At 46.5% G+C, this 27,218-nt stretch overlaps 1 protein-coding gene across 3 annotated transcripts in view; it reads right to left on the reverse strand.

Moving 5' to 3' along the window:
- Nucleotides 1-3,525: 3,525 nt before the first annotated feature.
- The window catches only part of CLIC6 (chloride intracellular channel 6), a 46,605-nt gene continuing 22,912 nt past the window's right edge, over nt 3,526-27,218 (reverse strand). Inside the window, exons 1-6 of one of the 3 annotated variants that reach the window (XM_082395064.1) lie at nt 20,693-20,844; nt 13,254-13,363; nt 12,523-12,648; nt 11,813-11,919; nt 11,072-11,253; nt 3,526-5,700 (exon numbers count right to left, since the gene is read on the reverse strand). In XM_082395064.1, the coding sequence (XP_082251190.1) occupies nt 5,539-5,700; nt 11,072-11,253; nt 11,813-11,919; nt 12,523-12,648; nt 13,254-13,309 (633 nt within the window). In that variant the 5' untranslated portion in view covers nt 13,310-13,363; nt 20,693-20,844 and the 3' untranslated portion in view covers nt 3,526-5,538. Of the gene's footprint in view, nt 5,701-11,071; nt 11,254-11,753; nt 11,920-12,522; nt 12,649-13,253; nt 13,364-20,692; nt 20,845-27,218 lie in introns of those variants that run through there. The other 2 variants (XM_082395062.1, XM_082395063.1) reach the window with 2 other exon arrangements.

Genomic DNA, 27,218 nt, shown 5'->3' on the forward strand with positions numbered 1-27,218 from the left:
CGTGGGTGTGGACCTCCTGCAAGCCGGCCGAGACCAGCAGGATCCTTCTATGCTTTGCTTCTCTGGCCCGGAAAAGCCACCCTTTGACCCGTGGGCCACCCCAGGCTGACACCGAGAAGGCTGGACCGGGTTTGGATGAAGGTCTGAGGCTGAATCTGCCTCAAGCCAGCGTGGGTATCCCAACAGGTTCCCTACGGAAGCCCCGTTCCGGGGAAAATGGGAGGAAGCGCCCCCTAGTGGTGAGAGGGCATCCTGCCCAGGTGGGCTTTGGGCTCTGGCTTGCAGATCGCTCCCCTGGGTGCACCTGCCTTTCCACTTCTCAGGCCCTCGAGTAAATGCCATGCGGCTGAAAACTGTCTCCAAGCCAGATGGGAGGGGTCCCCGTAGAGCCAGCCGTCCACTGTGGAGCCCACCCAGTTCGCAGGGGCCTGAGAGAGGACTGGCCCAGCCCTGGACGGCCCACAGGGACTGACCTAAGGGGACAGCTGGGCAGTAAGCCACCACCATCCCCCAGGTGGTGCTTCACTGTAGGGAACCAGGAGGTCAGGGTGTAACTGTTTTCCTCCTCTGTAAGAAAGGTTCAAGGTCCTGTAAACTTGTCATCTCGTGCTCTGTCCCTTTTGACACAACCCGTATAAGAGCAAATACCACTTGTATACAGCCAGCTGCCTGGCAGTTTTCACAGAACTAAACGCACCAATTTCTACACGACTGTGAGATATTGTTCCCATTTTACAGTCGAGAAGAGCGAGGCTCAGAGAGATTCAATGATCATTCAGATGTGTCAGAGGTACTGAGGGCCAGTTTAGGACCCTATGTGTCCTCTTGTTTGTTTTTTGTCTTTTCTTTTTTAACATCACCACTGCTTCAAAGTGCCTTATGGGGACGAGGCTAGAAACATGTTTAACTTGTTAGCACTTAATGTCAGAGAAAAGCAAGCAAGCAAAAACCCTTCATGCTATTTCAACACCCCCTTTCACCCGAGCAAGGATGGTTCCCCTCCTTCTGGAGTGATTCTCCTGGACCCTGAGGGGATCTGAAAGATTGACCGGCTTCCCCGGGTTCTGGTAGGTGTTAGTTAAGTGTGTAGCAGTGGTAGAAGGCCTGGCTTTCAGGAAGGGGCCTGACTCAGATTCACATCAGCCACCTGGAGAGATGGCTTTGCAGGGGACAGAGCTCGGCAGGTCAGCTGAGCCGTGGGTGACCCCTGGCCAGTCACGGATGGCCACTGTCCTAATCCACTCACCCAGGGGTACGTCAGGGAGCCCCTTACAGAAGGGAAGTGAGGAAAAGATGGGAGTGGGTGTGTCATCAAGAAAACTGGCCTTGCTTCAAGAGGGTTGTTGGGATGGCTGCCAGGTCCAGGGGCTGCGGGAGAGAGGCAGGGGCAGGACAACATGGGCGGTGGTCCCTGACAGGGGAGAGATGAACAGCAGATGGTCTAAGGTCCACTGGTGACCCAGTACCAGGCCTTACTCCCTAAATAGATGTTTCCATCCCCAAATCTGTAACTCCCTGCTTTTGAACACAGATTCCCCTGGACTGTGGCCTGACACAAAAATGGCAGCTCAGGCCTTCTCCCTGACTAAGTGGCCTGTTCAAGGCAAGGGAGACATGGCTGGAACCCTCTGCCATGGGAGGGTGACTTTGCCCGAGCACAGGCCGTATGGCCGGCAGCTGCCCCTCTGGGTCCCTGAGCCCACGGGCAGGGGGCAGGGACTCCTGGAAGGCCCACCGCCTGCAGAGGCCCCAGCGAATCACGGGGAGACACCACACGCATCTGGTCTTCTGACACCCCAAAATGCCCTCACCTGTTAAAGCTCAAATCAAACATGTGAAGGGAAACTGGTCATATGGAAAAATTCAGAATTGTAACATAAACAAACATCCCTTAATTGATCCATTTTATGTATCCAGGGTTTTGTGAATCATATGTTCTTAGAAAGATACACATCTTGGTTCTCTAAACTGTAAAAGAAAGATTGGGTTTTCTTATTTAAAAAAAGCTATTCTTTAATTTTTTTTCCCAAAGCCTAATTATGAACCACTGGAAGTTGGGGTGGAGGCGTGGGTGGAATATTGCTAAGAGTGCGTTTCTGGTCAGTGATTGAAGGAGGGGTGGAAGGGAACCCAGACCTTGCCTTGCAGGCTGTGTGTGTGTGTGTGTGTGTGTGTGTGTGTGTGTGTGTGTGTGTACATATGTAGGTACATGAGTGTATGCCAATGTGTGAGTGTGTGTGTGAGTGTACTGCATGAATGTGTATGTTTGTGTGTGTGAATGTGGATGCGTTTGTGTATATGTGTGTGAATGTATATCTACATGTTTGAACATGTGTGAAAGTGCTGTGACCGTGTGGTCAGTGTGTGTATATGTGAATGTGTGTCTCTGTGACTGTGAGCGTATGAGAGTATGTCTGTGTGTATGTATGTGAGTGTGCATGTATGTAGTATGTGCATTTGTGTCTGTCTGTCCGTCTGGACAGGAGGACTTGGGCATACATTGAATTCCTGGGGATGGTCCCGTAGATCACAGGAGACCTACTGAGAACTCTGGTCTCTGAAAGTTCTTTCCTGAGCTAAATTCTATCGTTCCATCCCTACTGGCTGGACCGTGTCCAGAAAGTACAACTTTGTGACACATATTCTTTTTCAGCCTACATTTGGAGATACTATGTTCAGAAGTAAAGCTATTTTTTTCTGAATTGTCCAGCCTCTTGGGCAACTAAAAGCAAGAACAGAATCCCCTCAGCCTGAGAACCTTCCCACGATCAGCCTCAGAGGAGGACTGCACTCACAACTTGTCTGTATTTGCATCCTGCATGGTATGTTTGGAAGAACAAATGTATGTCGTTTCAAAAAAACCACACCTAATAAAGACTTTAAGCCAGCTGAACAGCCCTGGAATATTTCTCACCTTCCCACATATGAATAGCTTTCTAGGGGCCTATGAAGGGGGTGTGCAGGACAGGGCCCCCGGGAGGGGAAGGCTGCCAGCAACCAGCCGATTTCCTACAAATACACTTAAAAATGGAACAGTCCGCGGGGCCTCTATTTCAGCCACCTGGATAAGGACAGGTCACACGTGTTTTTTCAGACCTCTTTAAGGCTCCGTTAGAATGTCTTTGTGGGTCACAATTCAAATACAGATAATCTCGAATTCAACTACTGATAATCTCTGGTTCAAAGTTGCTCTTGCCATTTGAAAGGAAGCTCATTCCCATTCATTTTATTTCTTGAAATCTCAGTGGGGTCCCCCTTCTAAAGTTCCTGTAAGTATTAACTCCTATCCCATCCTACCTTTTTAAAAGAGAATTATAGTATAGGACTATCCCTAGGATGATGTGGATCAGGGTCATTTTAGTGATGTGTGTCCTGGGGCAAATCATATCCTGTGACTTACTCCACACTTTTTCCCATCAGGCAAGGGATCAGGTGAAACGATACACACACACACACACACACACACACACACACACATCTCAGTGGAGAATGCAAAGTAAAAAAAAGAAAAATCAAAGATATTGGTTCCATGTAAACATTTTTATAATTCATTTAATTGTTAAGGCATCACGGAGTTTATGTAGATCACTTTAACCTCTAAAAATACAAAGTTTGCACTAGTAACATCGGGTAGTCAATTCATTTACGAAGTTTAAATGTAACATGGTAAAACTCATCTTAATAATCTGACTCCTAAACAGATGTGAAACAGGAATCATGGCGGCACATGCTAGACACAACCTCCAAAAATACATGGCTAACAAAGCAAGTGGAGGGCTGGGGTCGGCCGCCCCTGGTAAAACCGTAGCATCCAGCAAGAGGGGAGAGAAAGTGGCCACCATCTCAAAGACTTTGTTTCTCTTACTAGACATCTTTCACTAAATCCCAGAAGGGTTACTGTTAATGCATTTTCCTCTCTTCCAAATGAATCACCCGGTGAGCAGGTGTATGTATATTTTTTCTAACGAGCATTTAACATCAACCACATGCTGTCACCAACTGGACAAGCAGGTCTTCTGGAAGGTGTGTACAAATGTCAAAGGGACACAGCCTGGCAGATAACACTCAAACCCAGTGAGTCTTGATGAGTATGGAAACAGCCTCCCATTCTGTCCTCCAAGGCTTGATTAGGAGCTGGGCCCCAGCCCACAGGGAGCTGCGCCTGAGGGGCTGGCTCACGGATGGGGCAGGGGAAGTCACAGATGAACCAGAAACTCTTTTGACTCAGTAGTTTCCACTCCCTCCCTAGCATGACTATTTGCCAGAACTGCCCAAGAGGAGTCACCATGAATCTAATCTCTCTGGATTTTCCTTGCTTGACCTCGAAATGACACTAGAGAGAGCAGAGAAGCAACAAGATCCGGGCTAGCCCTACACGGCATCATGGCCGAAGAGGCGCAGTGTTATGTCTTGGAGAGAGCGGCCATCAGAAGGGATCAAGGTGTGCTTGGTCCACATTTCAACACAGGGCAGGGAGATTCTGCAACACACAGCTGATGTCAGGAGTCCTCCTGAAGGCATGGTCTCTGTGAGAGGAGGGGAGCAAGAGAAGGCCCCCGAAAGGGAGCTGGGAAGGGACACAGACAGGCACCCTCCTCCACGCCCTCCTTGGAACCAGGGGCAGTGGCATCACGGAGGCAGGAACAAGGCAGGTGGGGACCCTCCACGGCTTCCGGTCCCCGCTTGTCCCTGCAAGTCCCTGTGGGTCTGTGACCCTACAGTTCTCCATCCCTGTGAAACTTGGCCACAAGCGCCCTCTTGAGCTCTGCGTTGCTGAATCTGTTGTTTTAGGTCCTCTATGGCTGACCATCAAGGCATTACCAAGGGGTCCCCTCACCAGTCCTTGAAAATAAACTAACACAATACCACAGAGGCATGAAATTATGTGCGGTGTGAATGTGTGTGTGAGAAAGAGAGAGTCTGAGGATTTGGAAGATGTTCACCAATAAGTTATCAGCAGTTATCTAAGTGTAGTGAAAGTTTAGGTGATTTTTTTCTTTCTTCTTTATGCCCTCTGACATTGTTTTAAAGTATTAAAATAAGCGTGTAATTTGTAATTATAAAAAGAGAATTTTTGTTCCGAAAAAAATTAAACTACTATTTTAGAGCAGAAAAAAATAGGCTATGCATGATTAAAAACTATCAGAGACAGATACAATTTTTTAAATAAAGGCGGAATTGAACCGAACCTTATTTGCTTTGAAACTTAAACTGCAAAACACGTGCCCTAAATATTGTGGATTACAGATATTTAGGGCATGTGTTGCAGGTCCCAGAATGTTAAAGACATAAATGAATATAAACTGGATAATTGGTGTGTATAACAACAGATACTGGTATTATTCAGATACACAAGTGAGTTGACAAATTACAAGACTATGTATCATTTGGTGTTGAGTGGATCACGCTATGGCCTGTGCACTGTTAAAATATAGGCATTATTTTGCAAAGGATGGTTATTGGGAGGGAAACACAAAGGACACATTCTTTTCATAGTCTAGCTCATACGACTGAGATGAGACAGAAAACACCCCGACTTCACTTCATCCTTTTTGCAACATCCGAATATGCGTGTTCTATCTCCTGGTTGGCTGGACACGTGTTTATGAACTCATCCCTAGCATACGCATTGTTCAAGTATCTCCAGATGCCAGTCATTTCAGAAGGAAATTCAAAATCTCTGTATCTCTTGGCCACGATCTGAAAATGAAGAGGAAATAGTCAGAAAGGGACAACCCACTAACATAGGCAGTTAGATCAGACAATCCATTCTTCTGAGGCGTGTAATATATTCTCCTTCTCAAGTTCCCATGTCGTCCTATAGCCGTTCGGGCTGCTCTGAGTTGCATTTTGAGTTTGCATGGGGCATACTGAGCGTGGGACTCAAAACAGAGGCTCTACACAACCGTGCCCACCGATTTATCACAGACGATCCTTGTGATCCACTGGCATGAATTTGCTCCGTACTCCAGTGGATTTCTCTTTGTGTTTCTGGCAGTTTTCTCTCCCTGTGTTCTGCTGCTGTGTTATTTGGTGCCTGAGGTTCATGTTGGATCTTCAGTTTAGATTGTGCCAGGATCACTGTGAAGTGCCCTCTCTTTTTCCTATTTGCTGAGCCTCACCTCCTGAAATCCCAAATACCTGTGTATGTTACTCCTGTGGATTTCCATCATTCTGCCCCTGACAGGATCATTTCACTGTGCGTCCACCATGTGCAGAGGATAGATTCGTGAACCAAAATATCCTTATTCTTATCCTCATGGCAATAGTGGATGTACAGACAGGGTAGCTGAGAATGAACATCATGAACACACAATGATGTGAGATGTTTCCTCTGGCTGGCAGGGTACCGTTGGGGAATTCATCACAAAGGAGGGTGTATACTGTTGGAGATAGTATGAGTTTCCTGGAGCTGCCTTAACAAAGCACTACAAGCTTGGGTGGCTTGGAATAACAGAAATTTATTCTCTCACAGTCCTGGAGGCCAGAAGTCCAAGATCAAGGTGTCAGGAGATCCGGGCTCTCTCTGAAGGCTCTGGGGAAGGATCTGTTCCAGGTCCCTCCCCCAGCTTCTGGCTTGTGGGAGCACAGCTCCAACCTTCACATGGCGTTTTCCCTGTGCTGGTGTGTCTGTGTCCAAATTCCCTTTTATAAGGACATCAGTCATGTTGGCTTAGGGGATCCACCCTACTCATCCTAACTAATTATATCTGCAAAGACCCTATTTCCAAATAAGGTCACGTTCTGAGGTACAGGGAGTTGGAACTTGAACACATAAATTTGGGGGGGCATGATTCATCCCATAACAAGGACCCAGGGCTACAACGGCCCGTTCTGCTTTGTTCCTTTCCACTGTATTGGCTCCTGGGACGTTTGGATGGCGTGAGCATGGAATGTATCACCAATTAGAAGATCTTCGGGACTTATTTCTCAGATTTTGGAGGCCGGGAGCTATTGATGCAGTAAAACAAGACCATAGAACTTTCAGAGAGCCTCCTAAATTAACATCTTTTGCTTGAATTCAAACTTACTGACGTTAATGTCAAGAATTCTGCTTTCCTTTTGTTTGCATTTGCCTGGTTTAGCTTTGCCCCTCTTTTTATTTTAGCATTTCTGAGTAAGTTTGTTATCTATATGCCTTTCATAGACGTAAGCTTGTATTTGTATCATATCTTATGAATGTAATACTTTGTTTTCCAACTTTCTGTGAATATTTTTGTGTTCATGTGTGTTTGTGTGTTTCCCTTTCTGGTGGTTTAGAAGGTTTATGGTCTGTTTTAACTCTTCCAGTGGTTTCTTATATAACTTTAAATAATAAGAATTCTTTATTTCTTGATTTATCAACTTTAGATGATCTCTACTTACTCTGATAATGACAAATGAGGAAATTAGTATACCTACAGTTCTTTTCATTTCTGCTCCCTTATCCTCCTTCCAATGGTGTAAAACATCCAAGTTTACTATACTCTGTTTCTTTCCAGTAGTTATAATTCCCACTGCTGTTTAGGCTTAGTTCTGGTTTTAGATTTAAATAGGTTCTATGTTTATCACCAATCCTTATATACCACACACCTTCTCTGTTCCTGGATTCTTATTTTATTATCATTTTTTATTATTTCATCATATAGCAATTTTATTTTTAAAAATAGCTCAGGAGTGCTTATTTCATTGAGACCAGAAGTCTAGGTAAAAACAACAATTTACAAGGATATAAAATTCTTACATCACACATCCTTTCCTTTAATCCTTTAACTATTAAACCACTGTTTTCTGGGTTTTAATGTGGTCCTAGAGACATATGAGACTAGTCTGAATTCCCTCCTTGTGTAGGTGGCTTTATCTTTTATTATTATTATTACTATTATTATTATCATCATCACCATTATCATCATCAGCATCATCTAGACACCCAAAGGGTTCTTTTTTATCCTCAAAGTTCAATAATTTACCAAATATGTGATAGTGTGTTGATTGTTCTGGGCAATATTTTTCTAATCATGACATGTTAAACTAAAGATTCAGGTCATCTTTAGTTCAAAATAATTTACCTTTGAGCCTTCTTTTTCTCTCTTTTTTCTTTCCTGTTCTCTTTTTTCTGATTATGGGGTCTCGCTAATTACTCTTTACCTCGTGCTTCTTCTCCATTTGATTTGGGATAATTTTCTCAGGCCCATCCTCCGACGTCTGATGAATTTCTGCAATGTCTTTTTCCACTTCTTGCTACTTCTAACATCACTTTTGTTTCTGAAATTATTTTCTTTAAGGGTGTTTTTTAGTTCTACCAGCTTAATTCTCATCTTCCTTGTGATATTATATTTTTTGGTATCTTGTGACTTGTCTTTGAGCATTTTCACCAAAGGTTCTCTTTCATTTTTTTGAGGCCACAGAGAAGTATCTGTCTGAAAAATTCTTTGGTTTACTGGAGCAATCTTTATCAGGTACGTGTTTCTCATCTGTCTTTTCCTCTTTTGTTCTTTCTTTAACCTTTCCCCCCTCCTTTTGGATCATCTCTATCCACATAGAAATCCCACTTGGATTCTTTCTGCTTATTAACCATCTTTTAATGGGCGGCTCTATTGGACCTACCATTTGCTTAAAAACAGTGTGGCGGGCAAAGGGAGTGAGGCAGGGCAGCAGGTAGACCAATATGGATTTTACCCTCAAACACCCACTCATCAAACACTGCTCTATACTCTGTCCCAGGGACACATTAGGCGTAGGGCTAGAGTCAGGGTCAAAGTCAAGGTTAGTGCATCTTCCACTCTGACGCTCACAGATTAGGAAGCGGTCACCATGGCTAAAAGTGAAGCTCAGATAATTTACAGTCTCTCCTTTGACTCGTTCAGAGCTTGTTTCTTTTCTCCGCTCAGCAGTCACAAAGCAGAATGCCACTTGTCTTCTCTCCTCCTCTTTACCTCCCCTCCCTGTTCCTTTGCATTAGAGAACGGTGGTGAAGATACAGATGGCGCCTCTGAACAGTTCCGCCTTCGACTCTGCCCCCACAGAGATCTCAGCTCTGTAGGGATGGTCCCTGCCTCTCTCGTGGCCCGCTCCATGCCCTGTCCTCAAACAAAGAAGTCTGGATTGGGCATTTCAGGGCTGTAATATTTACTTTTAGAGACATCTGAACCTTGCTGAAGAGCTAGAGAAGCATGCCTAGGCTCTGTGACCCCTCACACTGGCTGAAGTTTCTAAGTCTTTGAGTGGGTGATCCATCCTCTTCTAGTTTTATAAAAGGTGGAGATAATGCTTTAGTCCTTCATAATGTTTTTGCTGGGTTTCAGGAAGGGAATAAATGATAAATTTCCTCTATTCTCTCATCTTTTTACCATCAATTCCTTTACACTGATTCTCATTTCCTTTCAGAAGTGCTCCATCCTGGAAGATTAGTAAGCTGCTTGGTATTTTGAGTGCTAACTGGCTTTGAAGATTTTGCAGTTAGGTCTTATATTGGAGCCATGGACTGCTTTATTTTACTCTGAAGTTTACCCCCTCTACTGACATTTTAAACTATCTTTTTTTATAGGGGCTAAATAAGTGGCAATTGATATGTGTGTGTGTGTGTGTGTGTATGTGTCTCTTGCCTTCCCTAACCTCCATGTGCTTCTGTGATGCCACACTGGTCATAGCAATGATTAGAATACATTCAGTAAAGGGACTAAACCAAACACAACTACATAAATAACTTGTTGGAAAATGGCTCCCAAATGTCCAATTTAGAATATCCCCAATGTAGCAGGTTTGAGGGGTTGAGATGCTTTCGCTAATTTTAAATGTCAGAGGATTGGCAGAGCTACGGAAACGAACGTTCACTTACAGGATCAACAGTGTCTTCAAGGCTGGAATTTCAAGTTGGTACCCTCTGAGCACAACAGGGAAGACAGAAGAAAGAAGAAAAATGTGGCAAGGACTGGGATGGAGTACGGAAGGAAGAGAAAGGCAAGGGAATGACTTTCAGTCACCAGGGGCGGCTAGTAGCCCACAGGACATCAATCCCACAGACTGTGTGAACCTAATTCGTAAATTTCTAAGTGCTAATTAAATGTGTTATTAGAACACAGGGTCCTTGGCTTGTATTTCCCTGTGTCTTCTCTCCCATCTCCCCTATCCTTATACCAAGGACCTAGCTCTGGACCTGGTAGGATTTGAATAATAAAGATGCCCCAGAACAAGGGTTGAGTCTCTTCCTGGGGCATCTGAGGTTACTGAGGACCAAGGACATAGCAACAGTGATAATGATAATAACAACTAACACCTGTAAGTGATAGACAGGCTGGGGCACTTCTGACAGCAGCCATAACTAAGGAGTCCAAGTGTGGGCTTGTCACAAGTCCAAGTCAACCACCTGGGAAGACAGGATGCCAAACCTGGCAGAGGTCCAGCCAAGGAGTTGTCAGCTGCTCCCCAGCTGTAGGGGGTCAGTGTTAGGAACCAACCGTCTCTTGTCCCTAGACAGGGCTAGGCTTACCCTGCCCATCACCAACAATTGACTGAATTCACATTTTTTTTTTTCCAGGTTGGCTCAGATTTTTTTTGTTTTGTTTTGTTTGTTTGTTTATTTGTTTGTTTTGTTTTGGTCACTCGGCTTGCAGGATCTTAGTTCCCCAACCAGGGACTGAACCTGGGCCACTGCAGTGAGAGCACCACGTCCTAAACACTGGACAGCCAGGGAATTCCCCAAGTTCACATTTTAATGCTAGCAGATTCCACACACCATCTCCAAGCCTGGAGCATGAAACACCAGGTATAATCAATGTATTCCCTCAAGTTGCTTTCACATAGCTTTTCTTTAGGCTCTGGGGGTGAGACTCGAAAAGAGAAGCAGTGAGGATGGAGGGATGGGAGCCAAGTTCTCAGATGCTTCTTGAGAACCTCTGAGGAACACCTGAGAATATCATCCACAGATCTGAAACTTGGGGCTTGCCTGCCTCAAACAGTAACAAGCTAGATTTTTAAATTCAAGAGTCCGCATTTTAGATTGTTTCGATGTCCGGCAAAAACACAAGTCAAAACACAATGAAACAAAGCCCCATTCATGTATTCAGCACCTGAGGTAAGAGGAAGGACAGACCTTAATAATGTGGAGCTTGGGTAAGAGGTTACAGTCGGCTAGCGTGAGTTCATCCCCATCCAGGAACTTCCTTCCAGAAACCGTAACTTCCTCGGTGCTGTAGGCATCTATTTCATCAGGCAGAGGACTATTTAGATAATTATCCAGCTTCTTCAGGGCCTTTAAGAGGTTCCTTTCATAAACTAAAACAGAAGGGCAAAAAATGACTAAGATGAACCATGGGAGTTAGGGTCACCTCTCTCTAGATACCGAAGAAGGAGTTTGTCCCTTCCTTCCCGAGACACGGCCAGTGAGCATTGGAGACATGGGAAAGAGAGAGGTGGATTTACGAGTTCTGAATAAAAGACTCACTTCTCCCTGGAAAGTAATTCTGCCGTCTACACAACACTGCTACTTCTAGAACTCATTCATTTGTTCAAAACTCTTTATGGAAATCACATAATGAAGTAAGCAGAAGTAGAAGCTTCATTCATACTGAGTCCCATGGTGCGGCAAGGAATCCCTGGTGGTGATTATTTTCCCCTAAAAATGTGGTTTTCTGGGCTCCCCACCTCTAGAAGAAGCACTCAATCTCTTGAAACCCACGTGTCAATGTCAGAGGTACTTTTCCTCATTTCTACGTACAGGTCCCTCCCCACTGTGAAACGAGTCAGAATTCCCAAGATCTTATAAGAAGCCGCACCAGAGGCGGAGCGGGGGTCCAAGCAGAAAGCAGAAAACAGGAAGACGGGAGGGACTCACTCTCATTTGCATCTTTCTTGGTGTTTTTTATAAATGCTGAGAACTTGGCAAACACATCATTTCCAGCAGAGTTAGATTCAGCGTGTTGGGTCCCCAGCTTAGGGTACCTTGAAAAATTCAAAATGAGAGTTTCACAGATCAGCCACGTTCGAGTTAGGAGAATACGATGTGAGGGAGGGGGAGGAAGTGACTTTCTCTGAGTGGATATAAACATGAAAACTGCCCCTTGAATGTCTGCCTACTCTTTCCAGCTTCAAAGTTGAGAGCAACGCCGTCCAGGGGAAAAGCACCGGACAGACTGTTCTCATCCTGGGATGCGGGCCCCACCTGGCCTTACTGGTCCAGTTCCCTCCCTCCTGAAATAGAGGTAATGGACTTGAAGGTTCCCTTCCAGGTCCAGCCCGCTGTGATGCTGCATGCTAACACACCTGCTCCTTACCTTCCAGCAGAAACGACCCACCCACGTGACATCGGCCTACTTCCTCCCCACTTCCTGCCATCAACCCCTAATTGCCAAACTGCAGGTGCGGAGCAAAGAAATCCGAGCCACCTAAGCTCAGGGTTTCCAATCTCGCTGTGTTTTCTGTGGCACATCACAGGTACAACTCGGGAAGTGAGTACCATGGGCAGAGAAAACCAACACACGGAATTGTCTGTGAATGGGGAGAACTGACAAGCGAGTTGTGAACACGGGTTTTGATGAGGCCCACCTTGGGGGGGCTAACTTCTCCTCTAGGAACTCCTCGATCTTATTCACGTCCGTCTTGACCTCACCATCAAAAGTCATGAAAGGCGGGTTGGTGCCGGGAGCCAGGTTCTGCAGGTCCGTGGGTTTCCTGGGTGGGAGGGAAGGGCAGCGTTGGTAGCGCCAGTGTTTGGATCATTTCCAAGGCTGAATTGTGTCCTCCCCCGTTTAAGAGAAACCACCCTTGAGAATTTCAAAGGCGATTGTGGGTTTACAAACTGTCCTACTGGCGAGGAAAGCGTGGCCCTTTATCTGGAGACGGAGGTGAAATGTTAACTCTCCCCGGTGTTATCAGCCAGGAGTGGTGCTTGGACAGGCTTTTGAGAGGTTCACAGCTGACCAATAGCTGGGAGAGCAGGCTACGCACGGCGCACCCTCAACTCCTGCTCCTTCTGGATTACGTCTGATCCCGTTCTGTAACTACTGCGTGGCCCACACTACTCCCGCTTCAATCCAGGGTCCTGACCCAGGATGGACGTGCCTGCGATATCGCCCATGGGTCCTAGAAGTGTGTGTGTGCTTGTGTGTGTGTGTCGGTGTCTGTGTGTGCCTCTGTGTCTGTGTCTCTGTGTGTCTGCGTGTGTGTCTGTTTGTATGCCTGTGTGTGTCTGTCTCTGTATGTGTGTGTGTGTGTGCTGTGTGTGTGTATAGGGAATTAGGTACAGTTATTTCAATACTGCAGAAACCCTGTCTTACCTTTTCAAGTCCACCGTTGTCACATTAAATATAACGCCCTTTAGCCAGAGAATCATAAAGAGACGCTGAGAAAATGGGCAATTTCCAATACTCTCACCATCACAACCAGCCTACAAATGGAAAAAGAAATCCTTATCAGAGCCAGTCTCACAATTATCAATGCCAGACTCTCCTATGCATGCACACAAAATCATGATGAATTTTCGTTAATGGTGATGATACTGTAAATAGCCCTCTGAGGCCCCCTCCCCCAGCCTCCAGGTGGGAGCTGGGGAGGGAAAGGGCGGACACACATGATGCACTCACTGAGCATTTTCTGTTCTCCTTCCCACCACCTCACCACTTCCTGCCACGCCGGGCCTCTGAATAGCAGTACACAGAGGGAAAGAGCGGCAAGAGGGAACCCCCTTTGCTACTAAAGGCAAAAAAGAAAAACATGCTCTTTCCCTCCCTCCATCTCTCCATTCTCTTTAGAAGAAACACACCTCTCTTTCCAGGACGATCATGCGTAAAAACAGACCAGCAGGTTCTCCCACGGAGACACCATCCCCAAGATGCTCTACTATTTTCATCTCTAGAATGAAGGCTGGATTATACGAGTTCTTAGACCCCCGGACACTGTACAATTTTTAGGTCCCCTCATCCGTTGGGGAGCATTTGTACTTAGATGGTAGGTTGTTGCACAGTTGGCACTGAGGGTGGAAGGATAGGAAACAGTGCCTCCCTGATGACCCAAGCAGGTCACATCCACACACAAATCCCTGAGACACAGGCACAGAAAAATACTGAACAGACATCCTCCTTCCTGTGGGCTCCTGGGAGAGGAGGAAGGCAGGCATTGGAAAAGAGAGGGGAGCCGTGGGGCTTCGCCCTCCTGGGGGAGTTCCCACACTCTTCTTTCTCTTCCCATCTTTCTCCACCCCATGCGTCTCTGGCAAGGTTACAGTGATAACAAAATGCTGCCGGAAAGACCAGGAGACTCAGCCAGACTCCGATGACAGAAACACAGCCATATTTAATCCAGGAAGTCCATTTCTGCCACATGCAGTTCAAGGCAAGCTGAGAGGAAAGCAGTGAATCTATAACCTGAATAACAGAAGGACACAAGGCAGAAAGTGAGCTGTGGTTTGGGAATTGAAGAAAGGAAAATGATGCCTTAAGAAAACTGGCAACGTAAAGAGAACTTCAGAGGTGGTTCTCTGGCATTAGGTTCCTAAGTCACCTGGAGAGGTTGTTAATAACAAGATGTCCCTATAAAAAAAAGAGTATAAGAGACCCCAGACCCAATGTTAAAAAGACTTGATCAGCCTCTTCACAAAAGACAAAACCCAAATGGCCAATAAGCACATGAAAACACCCTTAACGTCACTAGCCAGTAGGGCAATGCACGTTACAACCACAAATAGATTCCACTACACACCTACCAGAATGGCTAAAGTGAAAAGATCAGACAATATCAAGTGTGGACAGGAATGCAGAGCAACTGAATTCCCATCCATTGCCGGTGAGAGTGCAAATTGGTACAACTACTCTGGAAAACTGTTTGGCAATTATCTACACAAGATAAACATGCATTTATGCTATGACACAGCTATTCCATTCCCAACAGAAATGAGTGCTTAGGAGCACAAAAAGCATTTATATGAATGTTCTTAGCAGCTTTAGTGTAATAGCCAAAACCTGGAAACAACTCAGACACCATGAAGAATAGAATGAATAAATAAATGATAGTACATTCATATGGTAGGACACGATACCACAGTGGAAAAAATTAGCTATTACTACAAGCCACAATGTGGATGAATCTCACATACATAATGTGGAGGGAAACAAACCAGACTCAAAAGACTCCTGCATAATTCAATGTAGGTGAAGTTCAAACACAGGCAAACTTCTCTATGCGATGGGAATCAGAAGAGCAGTTGCCTTTGGAAGCTAGGTATTGTCTGGAAAGGATGGGAGGGAGGCGTCTGGGTGGTGGAAACATTCTATAGCTTGAGCTGTGTGGTGGCTACACTGAATTGACTAAGTCTTAGTTAAGATTTGTTTCCTTTACTGCATGTTTTATTTTAATACAAAAAAGAAGCAAAAATATTAATTTAAAAAATGCAGAGTCAGTTTCAGTGGGTCTTGGGTGATGTGATGCTTGTGGTCAGTGGCCTCAGCCCCGCCTTGGACAAGAGGAAAGGCTGGCCCAGTGTTATGATCAATGCATAGGACAGAACGGTTCAAACCCCCCAGTTGGATGATCTGTGGATAAGAAGACTTGTAAGACCTCCTAGTTGATAAATACAGCTGCATAAGTGTAAAGATAAAGGGTGAACTTTATACACATGAAGAGGCACCAACAGATTCAGATAAGTGACTTCAGAGACCCCTAAGCTCTGGGTACTTGCTTCACCCCCTCCAACCCTTCCAGCTCTCCCTTCCCCCCTAGTAGAGGGAAGGGCTGAGAATTCCCCCAGCTGGAGTCTGAAGTTGCTGGAGCTTGAGGGGTGGGGGAGGTGCATAGCTAGGACCCAAGCATCCAAGTAGTCATAACAACTGCCCTGCAGACGGCCCCTTGGTCGCCTGGTCCCATAGCCTTATGGCCATTTTGAAGGCTGCCCCGTCCCCTCCTCGCTCTGTCCTGGAAAAAGAAACAGCGCAGAGCTGAGTTACACAGAACTCCCAGCGGCTTGCTGCTCGGGATCCCTCCTAAATCATGGTGCTTTTTTAACCGCTGTAGGTTTGGGCAGAGTCATGCCAAAAAAGGGGGCGAAGGGGGGATGAAAGCACTGGGACACAAAGGCACATATTTTGGCCAGTCCTGACTTGTTCTGCAGCTTTTAAACCTCTTATTTTTATAGTAGTTACACTAAGCTCAGCAAAGTCTGAGATAAGTTCTTCAGAGTGGGGCAACTGTTTTTCTCCTTCTCCCTTGTGTCTCTGACCTTGGAAATCGTGTAATAACTCGTTCTGAAGGCAGCAAGATCCCCGCGGAGCCCAGGCGTTCTCCACCGGGCTTCTTGATGAAACTCACCTTGACCAAGAACCCTGTGCCTGGGACAGCAGCCTCTGGAGAATAATTACTCTGCAAGGGGCTCTCTGCCTCACTCTGTCTCTTTCATGGTCTCAAACTCAAGCCAGTGTTTTCCCTTGAAATTGCTCTCACCTTTTCCTGAATCCTGGCAGCTATTTCTTTAGGAGAAATAAAAAGGGGGTAGGAGCAATTCATATTTTAAAATATTCCAATGGCCTGTGTCATCCACTCCATCAAAACTTAGCCTGCTTAACAGGTTCCTTCCCAGAACAGCAACTGGCACTTAACATGGGTGCCAGGAAGGTGGGACAACGGTCTGCACGGCCATAGCGCCCACAGCCCAGAAGATCGTGATGAAAGCCGTGATTGTACATTTCCCCCCGTGTGGCCTTCAAACAGAATTGTTCCAAGCCAGCGCAGCTGCTGGACTGAAGCCTGTTAGGCAGCTTAGAAGAATTAGCCAGCTGCCACGACTGCCCATAAAACAGGATTTACATATCCAGTGTTGCCTCATCTTAAATTGCTCTAAAATAAATTTTTTTTCTGTCTCAGCCTGTTGTACATGAGGGGGTTACGGGAACATGGTGGGAGTGACTCGGACGCCTTGCTGCTTAATTTTATTACTTTAATGTGCTTCAGTGCTGGGGTGTGCCAGCAAAAATAAAGGCAAAGACACACCGTCTCCACCACCCATGATTGGGCAACGCTGGGAGAGTATCGCTCTGGTCACAGTCATTACCAGACAAGATGATGGGGTAAACACACAGACACGAGGGGTGAACAACCGACACCGTTTCCATGATCGGGACGTTTTATCGTACGCGGTTTTATTTTCTGATGCTAATTCTCTCAGGCTAATTACACTCTGGGCTAAGATTTCTCAGCAGAGTTCTCAGCCTACGGGGAAATTTTGTAGGTATACATTTCTGATAAAATCAAATTAGGCAGTTTAAGAGATCAGAGTGTCTTTTGTTTCCAGTGAAGACCCAGGCACTTGGGTAACCTGGATTTGGAGGTCTGCCTTTCAAATGCAACTTTGCTGAGCGTCTAGCACGACGGTCATTCTCAAAAGAAAAACATTGGTGCCTCTGACGCGTTCTGAGAAAGTTCTGAGAAATTGCGTTCGCCACTGAGCCCAGCAGCGGTGTTCAAGAACGTTGGTAATTCTGCTGGGTCCCCCCTCACAGCCTGAGGTGTAAAGGTCCAAAGGTCGCTACAAAGGTCAGCAGACCCTCTTCAGATCAGAGCCTCTCCCACCTACTCTTTGCAGGCTTACTCCATTTAGAATCCGTGGGGAGCATTTTTTAAAATTTCCTCTCAGTGCTTTTGGCTTCCGCCAAACGACCCTTCCAGTGCTGGTCTAGAGTTACATGGAAGGGGACCCACCCACCCCACCTTCCACTAAAATGACTCCCACTCGCCACTCCCTTTGAGGGACCCGCCCACTCCCTGCCCACCCCCCGCCAGACCTGACCAAGGAGTGATGACCCCCTCAAGATATTTCCGGTGGCTCCCTAGTACCCCTCCCTGACCTTCCCACCAGAACAGGTCATGTACCCACCACCTGATTCCACACCTTCTGGTCCCTACCTTCTCTCTAGAAAATTCCATGAGGGCCTAAATGGTAAACACATTCTGAGAAGGAAGCATTTGTCCCTACTCTATGTAAATGTCATGAAAAAGCGATTTGGGGGGGTGGAGGGAAGATAAAGGAAGAGGCAATGCATTGGAAATATTCTAAGTGTCCCCTTTCTGAGAACTGGCTTTCAACCAAGGAGGTAGGATGTCCATCCTGTGTGCGGGAGAGTGTTCCTGTCCCTGCAGAAAAGCAGGAGGGATCTGGGGGCAAACAGCTAATTTGGTTGGCTCCATCCCAGGGACCCAGAGAAAACTGGTGAGTAACGATGGGCCGTGTGTTTCCAACGTTCTGGAGGGACTTGAGGCTGAATAAAATCAGTAGCTGATCTGAGGAGGCGAGAGTCAGAAGACAGTTTGATGTGGGAGGCCACGGGCGGCCACCAGAATCAGTCCTCCCCCAAGAAGAACAACGTGGTCCGAAGGGCCGGCCAGAACGCTCCTCTGTTGGCAGCTGGTGCAGCTGAAGGCTGGACACAGCACAGCCAGAGAGAAACAGCTGCAGCCAACCAGGTGGGAGCCGACTTCTCCCTCCAAGCCCCGCCTACACATTTCCCTGAATTCCTCCCGGCTCCTCTGCAGAAAGCACGACAGCCTCGCGTGCTTTGGGACCTGGCAATCGAACCTGCCCAGCACGGCCAAGCACAGAGAGCCGGCCTCCAAGCCGGGGAGTCAGCCCTCCCGGTCCACGGAGGCCGTCCTTCCCACGCACACGCCTCTTTACAGATGACGTCAGGGTTGCACGAGCACCTCTCGTGGAATGTGTGTGCTCTAAACTCAACCCCAGGAGGACGGGAGGGGGACCACCGTGAGCTCGGGGCACTGGAGTAGCTAGTGCTTGTAAAGAGAAATATGGGTGCAGTGTGTGCACACGTACCCCCCAGCCTGCACCCACCATGTCCGCCTGCCTTTTGGAGCAGGTCAGGACCAGGGAAACTGTCCCAACCCAGTGACAAGGCCTGTGGGACAGGTGGGGGACACTCCTCCTGGGTCTCTTCTTGCTCCCACGTGGAAGCAGACAGGAGAGCCAGGACGTCCCTAACCCTCGACACGGGTCCGGAGTCCGGGACCCATCTTCCTTCATCCGGGCGGCTCCTGCCGGCCCTGGCGGAGTTCCTGGCACACAGTAAACACTCCAAACATGACTAAGGGCCTGAATCCCGTTCTCCCATGCGCCTGGAGCCTGGTCCACTTCAGAAAGTGCCTCCCTGGGCCTCTCTCCTCTTTCTTTGCCGGGCCAATGTCCATGCACTTTTCCCTTTTAGAAGCTCACAACTTCTCGCTACTAAGAGATCACCCAAGGAGAGTGGCATCCAACTGGAGGGAAAAGAAGAGAAGGTAGGCAGGAGGGAGGGGGAGGGGAAGAGGCAGAGGGAAGGGAGGGGGAGGGGAGGGGATGGAGATGGAGAAGGAGAGGAGAGGAGAGAGGGAGGGGGGGATGGTTTTAGAGAGCCCAAAGGTCCCAAGTCATGGGCAGCAAAATCTCCCCCAAGCCTCTTGGACTAGCAGTTTGGCTTAAAATGCAGTATATAAATCAGTCAGAGACTTCCTGATTTTGAATAATCTGTAAGTTGAAAAAAACGTATAATTCTTTCCATTTGCCGGACACACTGAAGTTTCCATTTTGAGCAACATGAGGTCTCTTGGAGACACATGGTCCAGGGGAATGGGTATGGGGCCAGGGAGAGCCAGTGTGAACTTGGGCCCCACTACTTACTAAACGAGTGGCCTCGGGCAATTCATTTGTTCTCCCTGAGCCTCAGTTTCTCCATTTAAAAAATAGGGATAAAAATCCCTATGCCTCGCAAGATCTCTGTGTGATACACTTGAGTCTCCTGGGCACCCAATAAAGGCAGCTATTCCATCATCATCATTACTCTTCCAAATCTGAGAGCCCCAGAACAGACAATTATGGAACTTAGGGTACTTTTTAACAAGGCTCAATTAGTGTGATTTTCATGCCAAACCGTATAGGCCTTAAAGAAGCACTGAATTTTTTCCCCCCCAAAACCTAACACCTCCTATATCTATTCCAAGTGAAAATTAACAACTGCAGTCGTTTTCTTAATTGCAAAAGCAAACAGATCTTTAGCCAGGAGGCAAAATAGCAGGGCCCTGGCCTGGCATTCGTGTCTGGGAGTTACACCAACCTCTTGGGGAAAAGTCCAGAAGAAAGAGCGTCAGGAGAACCGGGTGCACCTGACCGATGGCAGGGTTGACAAGCCCAGGGAAGCTGCTTACTTTTCAAGAAATGACACCAAAGGCCTCTGTCTTTTGTCCGTGATCACCTGGGGGAGAGTGGGTTCCGTGTAATGAGAGAAGAAAGCAACCACTCTTCCATCAGGACTTGGCGTTCAACACGCTGGAACTGCAGATCCACGTGGAGAAACGCTATGCTAACTAACTGGGGGAGAAACAAGCCATCCCATCTCGTCCTTGTCCAATAAGAATGTTTTTGAAGAAAATGTCCTCCCATATCAGCGATTTTGAAGGTGATTTTTAAAAACTAACACCTCTTGAAGACCAACTCTGATTTCAAGTATCCTTCCAAACTATTTATGGACGTGATCAGATTCAATCCTCTCAAACTCCTGTAAGATGTCCTATTTCAACTTCCATTTTACAGATGAGGAAACTGAGGTGCAGAGAGACTAATAAATAACCTGCCCAAAAACCCAAACAGGATTAGGTGAACAAAGATCACTCGAGTTCTTGTAAACTGGATCCAGTTAATGGTCCCAGCTTCTTTCCAGGTCCTCACGATGAAAACCAGATCTCTCACCCTTTTCCTGAACTTCACTCAGACCCCAGCACAGCCTTCCTCCTTTGAAATCCTTCTTGCCGGTGTCTCCGAGCCTCCCACTCAGATTCCTGCAGCAGCCTCCTGCCGGGTCTCTCTGCCTGGGCTTTCTAGCCCCTCCGATTCCCGTATCCCGGATAAGGTTAACCCAGATGCCACTGTCCTTAGCTCATTCCGCTGGAATGCTGCTCAAGTGCAAATTCCAACTACACTGCTATCAAGCAGTGTGACCAGGGCAAAGTACCTAACCTTCCAGCGCAGCTCTTTGCTCATTTACAGCATAAGCTTAATTTTACCTGCCCCCCCATGTTGGGTGAGAACGAATTAGACATTAAGCAGAAAACACACAGAACGATGCCTCACAGGCGGAAACATTCTGTTACACCCTCTCTCCTTCCTCCCTCCCCCCACCTGCCTCCCCTTTCCCTTCCTTTCTGACTCCCTCCTTCCCTCCTCTGCCTCCCCCCCCTCCCCCTCCCCTCCTCTCCACCATCTAATATATGCCGGCCAGTCAAGCCAGTTACCCCCCTTAAATGCTGTCCTAAAATATCCCACATCACCTTCCCGAAATCCCCCTTGTCTACCTGCTACCACCTCACTCCTACTCAGATCAGGTCAGTGAGTTTTTCCAGCTCTGTATCCTTTTCTATGACTCTCTGGTCGGCATTTCTTTTTGCTTTTACTGAAGTTCACTGACAATAGAGTCAGCTCTGCCTGGTTTAGTACCAAACTGTTTGCTAATTATTTTCTGTAGGTTCCATCCCTCCAGGGAGGACCGCATCGGCCTCTGTAGGGCCGGCGATTAACTGCCTTTTCCCTGGCAGTGCCCATGACACATTCATTTTCCTCCAGCTCCCCTGGCAGCGTCACAGAGCACAGTCAGCCCCACGGAAGTCACTCCAGGAAAACTCACCTTGTGGAGCCAAGGGTCACTGTCCTCAAAAGTTCTAAGAAGCTCCTGATCATGGGGAGTTCCTTTAAACACAGAGAAGCCACGCCTCACCCCCGGGGATGATATCAGCAAGCCCAGCCTTATCGGCCCCATCTCCTCCCCAGCCTGTCCATCCTGGGGCTGCTTTCTTCACCCGCCCAAAAGGACAATCGCTGGGTGACCCGGTTTGCCTGGGACCGTGATTTTTAAAGTCGGGAATCCCTCATCCCCCCTAGTAAGTCTCAGGCAAGGTGGGACGGCTGGTCACCCTATTGTCCACTCAGATGAGAGCTTTATTTTTTGTGAGGATCAAAAACATTATTAACGACCTCCTAGTAACCTAGAAGTGGGGCTTTGTTCCTCCTTAATCAGGAGACCATCAGCACAGATGAACGTAACCCATTGATCAGACTAGGTAGTTGATCTCTTGAATGCTGAGGAGTTGGGATTATCAGCTCCCGGGGAGGGAGAACAGATGAACAGAGGCTGAGGCTTTCTGGGGTGAGGAAAGGAGGCGAGAGTTTAAGACAAGCCTGCCAAACTCCCCAAATTGCGCAGAACCAGCTAATACAGGAACGGCATCTCCCCTCCCAGCTGTCAGGCCACCTTCGGGAAAGAGAAGCAGTTAAAATCGGTGGTACAGTTCAGGTAGCAACTGTACCCCAGAATTGCCCAGCTCTGGGTGTGACAGACCCAAAAACACTAACTCGAAAAGATATATTCACCCCCATGTTCATTGCAGCATTATCAATAATAGCCAAGATATGGAAACAACCAAGGGTCCCATGTTCATTGCAGCATTATCCATAATAGCCAAGATATGGAAACAACCAAGTGTCTACCGATGGATGAATGGATAATGAAAATGTGGTGTATGTATACACAATGGAATATAATTAAGCTATTAAAAAATTTGAAATCCTGCCATTAGTGACAAGATGGATAGACTCTGAGGGCATTTGAGGACAGAAAAAGACAAATACCATTTGATCTCATTTATATGTGGAATCTAAAACAAAACAAAGCTCAGAGTTACAGAGACTAGATTGGTGGTTGCCAGCGGGGCAGGGGGAGGTGAAATGGGTGAAGGGGGTCAACAGGTACAAACTTCCATTTATAAAATAAATAAGTCCTGGGGATGTAAGGTACAGCATGGTGACTACAGTTAATAAAAGTGTATTTTATACTTGAAAGTTGCTAAGAGAGTAGATCTTAAAAGTTCTCACCACAAGAAAGAAGAAAATGTCATAACTATGTGTGGTGAGGCATGTTAGCTACACTTCTTGGGGTGATCATTTCAAAATACATACAAATATTGAATCTTTATGTTGTATATCTAAAGCTAATATAACGTATGTCAAGTATACCTCAATTAAACATTTTAAAAATAAATAAAAATAAAAACTAATTTAAATTAAATAAAGATAAATAAAGATAAATAAAGAAACTGTCCTCCCTTGTGGACACTGTGGATGCTGGGTACCAGCCCATGTTAAACCATAGCCACTGGAAGAATCGTTTAGTATTTCAGTCAAGATCTATTCTACACTGTTAGGTTCAGCCTCTGAAGCTCTAGGTAAGAAAGAAAATAAACAAACTGAAATGAAATCAGAACACATCCACATGGGGAGGCTGAGACTCACCTTTCCACACTTTCACATATTAATATATGTCAATTTCCTGTTTCCCTCTAGTGGCGCTTGGTTCAGAAAACTGAGGGAGCCCTGAGAAACTGGACACCAGCAGAAGGAAAGACCGACTAAGTGCCTTCCCCTTCCTCTTAAGTTAGAGGATGAAAACCTTGAATTCTTTTCGGTATTCTTGCTTGATTTGGGGTTTGTTTCTGTTTTTTTTCCTTATCAGATTACCTACCTTATTTGAGTATCGTCAATAAAGAGCTGAGATTTTAAAAAACTGTAGTGCGGATATACGTATATTTGCATAGTACTTTCTTAAGATTAACAATCATAACCACGAGGTGCACAAAGAGAGGGAAGAGGGCAGAGTATCACTGAGAGCTAAGAAATAAAATAATGAAAAACTTTTAAAAATTGGTGGTGCAATTCAGGTGGCAAAGCCACCCCAGAATAGCCCATCTCTGGGTGTGACAGACACTCCAGACCAAAGGGCACCGCACTAGTGGGCCAGAAACCATGACCTGCTCACCCTTAAATCCTTAAATTGACCTCAACAAAGGCCATGATTTCTGTTTGATCCTCCATATTACCCTTTGGGTCAAAAAGAACAGCAAGAGCTTCTGTCCCAAATAGGAAAACCTTCCAGGTATCCCCTAGGTCATCGGCTGGGAGAAACCCTGGCAGACTTGAGTGTACACCTCCTCTGGGGAATTTAGGGCTGGAAAGATCAATGTGATTAGTAAGTATCAGCTTGGAATTCAGCTCCCACCTCTCATTCTGAAAAAGAAGACACATAAGTAGATTCATCTTCTCAAAATAGTTCACCCCAAGGCCTTAAGAAGCTCACAGATTCCAGATCTGTCACTTACAAACGTCATTAGAAACAAAATGGCTATTTTATGAAATGACGATGATGATGGTGATGATGAGATAGCAACTGACGCTTACATAGCCTTTACTCTTTGCAAGTCATAGTTCTAAACACTCTGCTTTTATTAACTCAGTGAATCCTGAGAGCAACCCTATTAGATGTAGGTACCATTACTATCTCATTATGCAGGTGAGAAGGTCTCACAGTCGGATTTGAGCCCAGGAATCAGCTAGATGCTGTCCTCTTCATCCCACTCTGGACACTGGCCCATGTCCAAATGGAGAGGCTCCAGCTCCAGCAGGGCCGCTCCTCAGCACAAAGGGCGCTGGTTGGGTAGCCTGCTTGTTTGCTTTACCCCACCTCCTTTCAGTAAGGTGACTTGGAGGCAACTTGCAGGAATCCATGATAATAAAACACACAGCAGAAGCAAGTGAAAAGTGCAAAGGACAAAGAGTGCTTGGGACATTTCACAGTCCTGGGGGACAACTTTGGTAGCCAAGTGGGCTGGGGGCGTGGAGGGAGCCTCTGGCTGTGTGCTACATATTCTGTTCCCACCCTAGGAAACCTTCTTGCTAGAAGTCAAGACGACAGTGAGCTTGTCTTGCATCCCCTAGCCCCGCACTTGGAGGCAAACAGTCTTCCTGCCGGGTTAAAAACAGAGCACCCCCTTCCCGGACACACACAGCAGTGCAGGGCTGGCATCTACCTGTGAGAACTGGGGAGTCCAGCAAAGCTGTGCAGACAGCCCACTTCTTCTTCCAGCAGGGCAGGCAGCGTCAAGGTACTCCTTGAAAGATCCTGTCAAAACTACTCTAATCCAGTCCATCACAGCCCACATAGCCTGTTCCTTGTCATGTGGCCAAAAGAGTTTGGGTCTGGGATTTTTAAGGCAGGTAGAATCAAATGCCTCATCTTGGCCATAAACAGCTTTCAATAAAAACACCAGAGTGTTGAACACAAAGCAAGACCACTGCCTGCGGTAGAAAAAGGACTTTTTGGACTTGCCCTTCTCATTTCAGAGTCCGAGAAGGCATTGGTTAAGGACTGGTGGGCAATCTCAGAAGCAGCCAGGAAAATAACCACCAATTAACTTTCCAAGTAGGTCTATGCTTGACCGCAACTCATTCTAGCCATGGCCTGGGGTGACAATGACAGAATGTGAAAGAACAAGTTCAAAGTCTATTTGCCAGTGCAGTAGGCAGAATAATGGCCCCTCAGAGGCCCACATCCCAATACTCAGAACCCGTGAATATGTTACCTTCATGGCAAAAAAGGACTTTGCAAATGCGACGGAGGTCATGGATTTGAGATGGGGAGGTTACCCTGGGTTGTCAGGTGGGCCAAGTCTGACCACATGCATCCTCAAAAGTGAGAACCTTTCCCAGCTGTGGTCAGAGAAGATTTGACTAGAGAACAATGGTCAGAGAGATGAATGTTGCTGGCTTTGTAGATGGAGAAAAGGGGGCCCCAAGCCAAGGAATGCAGGTGCCCCGTAGAAGCTGGAAAAGGCAACGACATGGATCTCCCCTAGAGCCTCCAGAAAGAAACGGAGGACCACTGGTGCCTTAGTTTTAGCCCAGTGGAACTGTCAAATAATAAATCTGAGTTGGTTTAAGCCACCAAGTGTGTGGTAATTTGTGACAGCAGCAATAGAAAACTAATACAGCTAATGATTCCACATGGGAATCCTAAACCTTTCCCTAAGACGATTCAGTGGATCAACCACACATCAGTCACACAGAAGGATGAACCCTGAAGTAGGCAGCACTTAGCCTATTTCTAGAAACTTCCTGCATGAGCCTCTCCTCATTTGCCAGGGATCTGCAATGTTGTCATTTGAAGAAGCTCTGTATTGAGCCCACCAGTAGCCAAGCCAAGACCACAGCTCCTCTGTGTGGACTTGTGAATTACAATAGCCTTTTTGATCTGAATTATGTGGAGGCCTGCTCATTCCTCCACGTCACCTATGGGGCCACAGAGTCTGGCGGACAAGCCCCTAACACAGGGGGCTTGACTACTTGACTCAGCAGGCTGTATTTTTCCCCAAATTTTTTAATTTGGTAAAACCGATCTGAGGATACATCTGGCCAAAAATCTAACAAGGCACAGTTACAGATCATCCTCTCAAGATGAGGGATCCACCGTGACATTTTGCTCTTTTTAATCTTGGTTCCTTACTATGGTTTTTAGAACCTGCCTTCTCAAAAGGACTCTGGCGTCAGGTGTGCAAGGTCTTCAAGAGGTTATTAGCGCCCCCTAGTGGTCTTGAGATGCACTTCCCGACTTATCACCTTCCCTTTAAACACACCCATTCCTCACTAGGGTCTGGTGGAAAATGTCACAAATAAGTTTTTAGGCCCGGTAGGAGGCTAAACCTTTCCAGTTTGCCTGGGACTCAGGTTTCCTGCTACCCAGGATTGTCAGTTTTAAAACCAGGAAAGTCCTGGAAAGACTAGAGTGCCTTGGTCTCCATACCCATGATCCCCTTGAGACCCCATAGGAAAACTACCCAAAGAGGGCACTGTCTTCCTGTCCTTGGCACTGCAATAACAGGGTACCAAACACAACTGGGACCCAAACGGTAACGCCTTTACTAATGCAACTCTCTGTGAGATCAGCAGCTGACTTGAGCACACTTTGCTCATGATAGGAAAATAACAACTGAAGATTTGCAAATTATTTCTGGACTCTCATTGAGCAACCATGGGGAGAGGAGGGAGGGAGCGTGGTGGGTGGGAGAGTAGGGTCACCCCATATGCTGGGCAGAGCAGACCATGAAAAAGAAATTCTGATTTTCTCTAAAAGTGTTCAGATTCAGTGTGTTCAGAATACTCTAGTTCTTTTGCAAAATCCTTTAGAAACATGTAGTTTCCTGAAAAATAAACGAACTCCCTCTCTATTTTTCTTTGTAATGTTCATAAGTTTTAAGGAGGCCAAAGGTCTGAAACTATCTATTTACAAAGATGAATGTCTAGTGCCTTAAAGACACTCATGTTGGTTTCGATGGCCAACTTATGAAAGTTGTATAGATCTGGGTCAGGGAAGGAGGAGACTGGGAATTTTATAATA

The sequence above is a fragment of the Balaenoptera borealis genome (assembly GCF_965194805.1).
Source record: "Balaenoptera borealis genome assembly, chromosome: 5".
NCBI lineage: Eukaryota > Metazoa > Chordata > Mammalia > Artiodactyla > Balaenopteridae > Balaenoptera > Balaenoptera borealis.